The following is a 9,862-nucleotide window of genomic DNA, read 5'->3' on the forward strand; positions in this document are numbered from 1 at the left end:
AGCATTAAAACGGCTGTAAATGTCGTTTACTTGTATCTCTTACTGATTACAGAAGACAGATAAGTGACAGAAGTCTTACCTAATTCCTTATGACATTATACAAAGAAAACGCTACGTTACAAAGTGAAAAAAAAATAGGTCACACACTAAACACTTTCTCACTTTTTTAACAAAAATAAAACCGTTAAACATTACGCTGGAACGCGCCTCAAAATGGGTTCAACCAATCGTAAGATAATCGCGCACAAATATACACACAAACAAACATACGTATAAACGTACAGGTCAAACTGAGAAAATTACATATTTTTGAAGTCGCTTAAAAATCACAACTTTTTAAAAACCTCCTGTTTTTCTAGTCGGCTAGATTATCGCCAACCAATCTAACAGTTTTCAATGAAGGTTAGGTATTTCGCGCCGGAGCGGTAACCGCAATACGGAATCCCGATAACCCGCGGTTTGCGGCGCGAATTCTTCCCGGCAAACTGCACTCAAGTGTAATACGGGAAACTGAGGTATTAGCCGATATTATTAGCGTAGGTAGTTGTGGTTTTCATGTGTACGGGATTAGGTATTTTGAGCAATTGGGTAAAATTGTATTCTGTTCTTCGATTCGTGGCTATAAAGTATCACCTTATTTAACTTCATAACTATGTTTTAAAACCTGCCGTTTTATTTTAAAAGAATTTATTGGAGGATGGTTAGCTTTGAATTTACAAGCGCATTACATAATATGCATTTATGAAGTAAATCAACACATTTTTTTTAAATCTGCGACAGTTGTTACAGATAAGTTGTCAGTTAGGTTGACAGACCAGCATTAATTTAAATACATCTGTTATGTTAAACAAAATTAAAGAACCAATTTAATAAATTATTCCCGGGTGACATAAGGCTGTATGTTTAAACACTGAACCAATGAACTAATTTGGAAAATTATTTCACTGTTGGAAAGCTCCACATCTTTGGTTGACAGAAAAATATATTTTTAACCCAGTCACGCGAGGAAATGCGAAGAAATACCTCCGGTACATGGATAAAACCTTAAGAGATATTTTGGCAGTTTTCTACACATTGAATCTTCTGATTCTTCCTTCTTCCCAGTACGCAAAGAGTTCTCGGGAATGGGGAAAAATCTTAAGAAACATTTAGTTCGTTTTTTATAGAAATGAACCTTCTGACTCCCTCCTCCCTGGTTGAGAAGCAAGCTATGGAAAACGGGTCACGATCTCTCGTAATGACTTTCTCATTAAACGTCCTTAAGGACGCAATCATTTTGTCCCTACCTGCTGCTAATATACACTAATTGTAGATAGAGGAAAAATGCTGCTTTTTTGGATCGTTACTTCCGTGATTTTTTGATGGATAGACCACTTGGCTTAGAGGTCTAATTCACTTTGATCTGAAAATCCTAGTCGATGCGACACTGCTATAAACAATTCAAAAAGCTTTCCCGTAAACCACCGTAAGGAAAAATGCATGAGTCAATATTGTAGTCGTTTTTGAGTTTTGTGCTAACAGACTGACAAACGCGATGGAAAACTTGTCTCCTAACAATTTTGTCGTAGTTTCGGCAAAACAACTGTAAATTGCTGAATTACAATAATTGCCTGGGCACGTGGCGCCGGCGTCCTCGAATGCTACTCAGTAGCAGTCGTTGTTACAAATCCACGTCAGAGGCCGTCAGGTGGATTTGAGAAAACTCTGATACCATTGCTTGGTACGTGATCAAACCTGCAGCTCACTCGATAAGAAGAAGAAGTACCAAGTTTTGAAACATCCAAAATAAAAACAGACAAACCTACAAAACAAAGGCAAGTTCAAGAATAAATCAAAGTGAAAATTAGCTTAATTATCCTTACCTATAAAATTAAGTTATTACAAGAGAAATAATTTTCCGCATAATGACGACTTCTAATATATAATTAGAGGCTAAAAATCTATGGAAGGTGTCACAATTATAAGGTAGAAGCGATAATACGACGGTATGAGTTAATTGTAATAAATAGGGCTGAGACTTAGTCGATGGAGTTATCGATGAATTCTGAATTTGTACTATGGAAAGATTTATGTATAAACAATATTATTATTTTTTCCAGAATCAATGTTTTTGGGGTTACTAAAGCCATAGTCTCTAAGCATAAGTTTGTCTGAAACAGATCGCTCCAAGTGAAAAGATGACACATTCTAGTTCTAAGATCAAAAATGACACAATTGGTCTTATAAAGTGCATTTAGTTATCTGTACACATATATTAGATTTCTTTTGCTCTTAACGCTATAATATTCGATTAATCTAAGAATAGAAAAACCAGTCATGAAGGTTTAAGTAATCAGTTAAAAATATTGAGTATAACACGCAAAAACCAGCATGGGTCCCGTTATAAATTACACGGTCAGAGGCCTTGTAAAAAACGCACAATTTAAGAAGATTAAAATTGCCTCCAAAAATATTTTTCACGAAAAAAATAATATGAAATATTTTAATTAGGGACGCAAAAGTGGAGATTTATCGCTCAAGCAATAAATTATGCTCAGATATAACGGGTGATAATGAAACTTGGGGATTCAAGTTTTTCTAATGTAATATGAAAAATATTTCACTTGGTTAAGCACTAAATCCTGCACCTGACCTTTGCTCGTTTTTTATAACACTTCATTTATTATAGGTATTTTAACCTTACACCTATATTTCTGAAAATGATTTTCCAAAAGCATTTATGACTTTCCTTGAAATAAAATTATGTTGATTAGAAAGATGATTTATATTTTTATATATTTTTTTTATATTTTTATTTGCTATAAGGTATACATAAAAATGTCAAAGGCGAAGATCAACTATACCAAAAATGCCGTATAACAATGTTCTATGAATAAAATAAATGATAACAACTTTCTTCTTAAAATATTTTTAAAACAAAACACAAATAAAAATGTCGTATCAGTAATCAGAATAAACCAACAAAAACATCTTCCATTTAACATCAGCATCAGGATTACAAAAACTTTGAAAATTGTTTCAAAACTTTTCTTAAAATCCTAGTAAAATATTCATTTCGAGAAAGTACTGTTTTATCACGAACGATTTCACTGGAATAGTAATATGAAAATGTCACGTCAAAAAGTTTTCTCACAAAGGCAGGTTTTTAGTTCGGAAATGTCAAAACTGAAACTGTGATAGAATTTTTAAATGCCTAAAATTCGTGAAAAACATAATGTTTGATTGAGATACTCTACTATTATTTTTCAATATCTATACCAATATAATAAAGAGGAATATTTTTATTGTTTGTTTGTACCTTATAGGTTCTGAAACTATCGAATTCATTGTCGTAAAGCTACACTTTTCCCTAGCAACATAGGCTATTTAATCCCGGTACGGGCAGTAGTCCCCTCGGGCCGCGGGTAAGACCAGTATAAATTGTGAAAATATTCAGTTTAAATAATTATACATTCCTTTTTATTTGCATTTACAGGCTATTCATACTTTTTTAAATATTTTTGTTTGCGCTTTACATTAAAACGTTGCGCTATAAAATAAACCAGATTAAACCTATTCAAAACCATCTACTTTGTACTTGTATTCTAAAATAATATAAGCTCAACGCCCCCCATAATCCGATTAAAGTTTTTCGCCACGAAATGAGGTCTTTTAAAAAAACTAGTTACAAAAAAACATCGATATATTGTTCGACATTTTCCCACCTCTATTCTTTGAAATCACGTAATTATCTTCGACTTTGAAAATGTGTAATAAGGGATCAAGTCATTATTCCAATCTGTTCTATCAAGTCGATCTGATAAGATGTTGAAAAATATTCTCCAGAAATTGGAGAACCCGAAGCGGCCATTACTAGGCCCTAATGTGAAGGCATTAAAATTTTGGGGATTGTTACTCCCAAAGAATGTCCTGATGAAATATTTTTACTTGCTAATGCATGTTTTAGTAACAATTTTTACTGCTACGGAGTATATAGACGTATGGTTTGTAAAATCAGATATGAATTTGCTTCTAAACAATTTGAAGATTACAATGTTAGCTACGGTAAGCGTGACAAAAGTGAGCACATTTCTATGCTGGCAAAAATATTGGGTCAGCATCATTGAGTACGTTACAAGAGCGGACTTAAACCAAAGATTGACAACAGACAAGCAAAAACTGGAACTTCTAGCCACGTTTACCAAATACTGCAGAAAGATCACATATTTGTACTGGTCATTAATGTACACAACGGTCATCATTGTAATGGTACAGCCGATTTTCAAGTATGTTTCCTCTGAGAATTATAGGACAAGCGTCAAAAATGGGACGGACACGTACTTACAAGTCGTCAGTTCATGGGTACCTTTTGACAAGAATACTATGGTGGGGTACCTTCTAGCTTCGGTATTTCAAAGCTACGCTGCGATTTACGGAGGAGGCTGGATCACCTCTTTTGACACAAACTCCATGGTGATCATGGTGTTTTTTAGAGTGGAGCTAGAGTTATTAAGGCTTGATGCTAAGGATATTTTTGGAACGGAATCGGCGAAGGTTCCGCATGAGATTGCTTTGAAAAGGTTGAAGAATTGTCATAGAAGACATGTTGAGTTGGTCAAGTAAGTAAATGGCTTCTGATTGCAGAAATTTTACTAGTATTATCACTGTGAAAGTAACTCTGTAGGTCTTTCTGTAGCGTTTCTTTCACGTAAAAACTACTGAACTCATTTAAACGAAATTTGGCACACATAAAGTGTACAGCTTAAGAAAGAAAATAGGCTACCGTTTACCCGGTTACGTGAAATAGTTTTTCAGAGCCGTGAGTGAAACCGCAGGGAATGGCTAGTACTACATAAATAAATTATTCGTTTTAGATTAGATTTTATTTAACTCAAAAAAGACCATGATATGAAATGTGAATTGAAAAACAATTTACATGTCCATTCAGAAACATTATAAAAGAAGTTAACAGGTTTTTTCAGCCTTAAATAATAGGTTGCCATATTTGTTTCACATTTTTCAATGGCTACAATAAAAAGGCTATATATCAGTATTTCAACATTTCATTTTTAACAAGTTTAATGACTATTGCAAACATTTACATGGTTGTTGAGCTGTCAAAATAAAATGTTACTGAAACGAATGATTTTTGAATTCTCGTAGTTTATTATAGTTTATTTGTTGATGTATTTTTGGTTTTATCATGCTTGTATATATTGATGTAGCCGGCTGTCAATGAACATCCTTGGCAGTCGTTACGGGTAGTCAGAAGTCAGTAAGTCTGACACCAGTCTAACCAAGGGGTATTGGGTTGCCCGGGTAACTAGGTTGAGGAGGACAGATAGGCAGTCGCTTCGTGTAAAGCACTGATACTCAGCCGCATCAGGTTAGACTGGAAGCCGACCCCAATATAGTTGGGAAAAGGCTTGGGAGATGATGATGGAGATGATGATTTATTGATGTAGCTAATGGCTAGGTAGCAGTTAGCAGCCACACGGGTCGATTGATCAGAAGGTCACGCAACGCTTGGTGCCGTTGGTCCGGGGATTGGGTGATCATATACATATGTTATAATGAGTTCCTCCAAATTGCGACGAATTTTAACCCATAGAATCGGGTTGTTTTTATACTAGTTGATGGCTCCCCTTGATACATAGGAATACCGAAAAAGTGAGAAATCGGGGACCAACCGGGTTTCATCTTAAAAATGTTAGTTCAATATGGTGGCTATATGTTTACATGAATATTACATATCCATCTAAATATATTGGCATATGTTAATATCCCCATAAGAAAACTTCCAAACAAACAAACGAACATAACAAAATTATAAAATTACCAAACTCATACCAGGAAACCATAAGCTCGGAGATAAAACAGTTACTTCATGTTGTTAAACGCGAGTTCAAAATCTAAATTAACCTTCCAAGTCAATCTAACTTACACAGTTAAATCTGAACGATAAATTCTTGTAAGTTTGTTTACTGGTTTATGTGTTAACGTGAAGTTTTGGTCTAAGAGCGTTGAACTAACTGGATACGCCATTACTGCGGTGAAGAGCTCGTGGATACGTCAAAGCCGTACGAATGCATCGGTCATAAGGTTAAGCAACGCTTGGCGCGGTCGATCCGTGGCTGGGTGACCATCTTGTCATGACGAGTTTTTCTGTGTGTGTGTGTGTGTGTTGTTCTGTATCTCGGAAGGCACAATAAACTAATGGGTTCCGGTTGTCATATGAACGTCTTGGTCAGTCGTTATTTGCAGACTTTTTATCGACTTCAAAAAAACAAGTTCTCATTTTGATCTGCCTGTGTAAGTTTGTGCGCAATTAGGTAGATCACGGTATGAACCGATTTGATTACAGTTTTCAGCACAGCATTTGTAGAGTTCTTGTTTAGCAGTTGAGAGATTTTAGGCACCTAAATTACTGGTGCTGGTGTTTTTGCATGGGTATCTGTACTCATATCGGTTCCAGTTGGTTAAATCCTCTAAGATTTAAATTAACCTCTGAATACGTGAGTTGTAAAGTCCGAAGGGTTAGGTATGGGAGTGATTTGTAATTGATAAACTAATTTAATTGATGTTTGGGTGTACTATTTAATTTAATAATTAATTTAGTTTCAAGTAAATATTTAGTTTTATAGCAAAACAAGCAAGGATAATCATATAAGCTTTCACCAGCAGTGTTCATCTGTCGCGGGAACTATTTCGCGCTCCGGGCTAAAAAGTAACCTGTAGCTTTCGTTGACACATGGGCTACCTAACACTGAAACAATTTTTCATATCGGGCCAATTGTGCTTGAGATTAGCATGTTGAAACAAACAGGTGCTTCTATGAAATAAATCTGATCTTCACCTGTGTCATATTATTTGCTTATTAAATGGCAAATTACTTTAGTAGGTAATTGTGTCTATCTACTTATGCAATCATTTCATGTTTTTCTTACCTAGTTTTGTTTTTCAGGTTTGCCCGTCTATTCGACTCGTGTCTATCTCCGATAATGTTGCTTTACATGTTTGTGTGTTCAGTAATGTTATGCGTTACTGCTTATCAAATAACTGTGAGTACATATATGTATTATATGCTGTTATAGACTAATTCTGAAAAACTAAATCTTTTACATAAATCAGCTACATTAATGCCAAGGTTCATCAGAATCTGTTTCGCCGTTTATGCTAAAAGGAGTAACAAGCTCTCATAAACTTTTGCCTTATAATAGTTGTAATTTGTGTTTAAATGAGCAGCGTTATATAAGATTATTTTTTATTACAGATCGAAACTAGTCCAATGCAAAGATTCTTGACTACGGAATATTTAGTGTTTGGAGTCGCTCAACTTTTCATATATTGCTGGCACAGCAATGATGTTCTATTTGCCGTAAGTATGCCTTCATACTATTTTTGAATATTGAAGAAAATGCCTACCGTATATCATCAGCATTCCCAACACGGATTTCTTGTTTTGAGGAGTCATGAGAACTGCTATGCATGACTTTCATGAAGTTATGAGTACACCTTAGTATAATAAAGCATAAATAGTCACAACCAATTCCGAGTAATATCCAAAATCGAAAAAATTTATTCAAAATAACATTTATAACTTCTTAGAAAAGTAATTCGATAACATTTAAAATAAAAATATATTTTAATGTAAACATTGAAAGGTTAATTAATGAATGAGCCGGAAGAGGTCCATTAAATACTATTTTTGGATACTATTCCGGAAAGTTCAAATATGTTGATTTTACCTTTTAGCTTTTTTAGTCTTTGATGTTTAAATTTATTCAACCATTGGATTGAAACTTCATTGCCGATTGCGGAAAAACTAAATTAAAAATCGAAAATTTTATGAATTTTTATTCAGCTCACGTATATTTGGTGTGATGGAATTTAGATTAAAATTCAAAATTGAAAGTGAGATAATAGAGTACATTTTTGTTTATAAAGGTTGACTTTATGATAAAGTCGTTATTTATGCAGAGCACTAGCATAATAAAATTTAAAATATAGGTCTCACCCATGTCTTGTAAGAATTCATAGTCTATATCCATTCTCAATTAATGAGCCAACTAACACTGAAACATATTTTCAAATCGGACCAGTAGTTCCTTAAATTATCACATTCAAGCAAACAAGTGCACAAACAAAACAAAACCAAATAAATGATAATAATCACACTTCTCAATCTAAAAACAATTCGGACTCACAGTATTTATAAGAGGCCAAAAGCTAAGTTATCTATTATTCTCCAACATTTTGGGGTCATGTCAACTCAGCTGCGTCCGCTCCGGTTAGACTGGAAGCCGACCCTAACATAGTTGGGAAAAATCTCGGAAGATGATGATTATTATGATAATTTATTTCAGAGTGCAGATCTAATGCGTGGTCCATACGAGAGCATATGGTGGACCAGAAGCGTGAGGTACCGTAAGGACCTGTACCTACTAGCTGCACAGTTCAACAAGACCGTCGTGTTCTCCGCAGGACCCTTTACTAAGCTCACTGTGGCTACTTTTATTAGTGTAAGATATATTTATTCTTAGCAAAAATTATTTATATCTGGTGTCAGACTTACTGGCTTCTGACTACTCGAAACGACTGCCAAGGATTTTCAATGACAGCCGGGAACTACAGTTCAACGTGCCATCCGAAACACAGTCTTTGGTCTCCAAGATATTCTTACTACGTCACAGCTTCTATCAAATAAAATATGAGGAACAATATCAATAACCTATATTTCAAAGAAAAATATGAAAAACCTAGATTTCATTATTAAACCTTTATTTCTCAAACTTAAGCGATATTTACAACCTTATATGTAACATAACCTCAATTATTATATTATAGGTATTCCTATTTTCATGATTTATTTTTCCTTAACCTTTTTTTTTCAGATCCTGAAAGGCGCCTACAGTTATTACACGCTTCTCAGTCAGTCTCAGATGAAATAAGGATTCTAATTATAGCTTTTTTTTTTAATTATGTTACCTAGATATTACAGGATGTCTTTTATTTTGTGAAAGGACATCATTCATTTCGTACCCAAAACTGAAAGTGCCGGCCAGAGAAAAAAAATAGTAGATTCTTGTAGAGAATAATGCCCTGAAGATTTTATACTATTACAAGAATCGTCTACAGTTAACCCCCAGGCTGCTATTTGACTTTGAAAATAGAAAAAAGTCCAATAATGTTTGGAGCATTACATTACGTCCCCAAACTGGAGAAGGCAGGTGCTGCCTTCAAACAACTCCTGCCTAACCTGTGAAGTCATCACCCCCCTCCCGCAGTGGGTTAGCAGCGTGAGGGAAAGTCGAACTGCTACTGACTAAAAAACCCATCATGTGCCTTCTTCAGCCCTTTATGTACCAGGGCCGCAGTAACTCGCGCGAACAATCCCGCAGCCCCGGCAAGCCTTGGCCTTGATGTCAGCCCCACTGAGGCCCATTGGGGGTTGCTGACACCAGAGTAAAAATATCGTTGATTCTCATCTAGGATAATGCTCTGATAATTCTTCTCTGACCTTCGGTTTACCTCCCTTTTTTTTTAACGTCGTCAAAAATCATCAAATGACTCCTCCCGCTGTGGGTTAGCAGCGGCGAGGGAGTGTCAGACTCTTACTGACTAAAAACGGACGTGGTCCGTCGAAGGGCTTTTATGTGCCAGGGCCGCAGAAGGAGGCGACGGCATCCCATTCCCTCTCGCCCCGGACCATGGTTTGAACCAGGGCCGGACGCGAGAGGTCGCCGCCGCCTAAAGCCTCGACGAGGACCCGGCGGTGCCCTTCCCACGCAGGGCACTCCTGGACTGTGTGGTCCACCGTGTCCTCGGGGTTCGGTTAACCCCCTGACTGCTATTTGGGTTTAAAGTGTGAGAACCGCGAATA

General features: G+C 35.8%; 1 protein-coding gene across 1 annotated transcript; it reads left to right on the plus strand.

The window, feature by feature from the left end:
* Positions 1-3,616: 3,616 nt before the first annotated feature.
* Positions 3,617-9,278, plus strand: LOC110371134 (odorant receptor Or2). Its single transcript, XM_064041268.1, has 5 exons — positions 3,617-4,598; positions 6,944-7,040; positions 7,253-7,357; positions 8,346-8,501; positions 8,874-9,278. Exons 1-5 carry the CDS (start codon positions 3,805-3,807, stop codon positions 8,928-8,930), a joined length of 1,209 nt encoding a protein of 402 aa, XP_063897338.1. The 5' UTR covers positions 3,617-3,804; the 3' UTR covers positions 8,931-9,278.
* Positions 9,279-9,862: the final 584 nt, after the last annotated feature.

The sequence above is a fragment of the Helicoverpa armigera genome, chromosome 24 (assembly GCF_030705265.1).
Source record: "Helicoverpa armigera isolate CAAS_96S chromosome 24, ASM3070526v1, whole genome shotgun sequence".
Classification (NCBI taxonomy): domain Eukaryota; kingdom Metazoa; phylum Arthropoda; class Insecta; order Lepidoptera; family Noctuidae; genus Helicoverpa; species Helicoverpa armigera.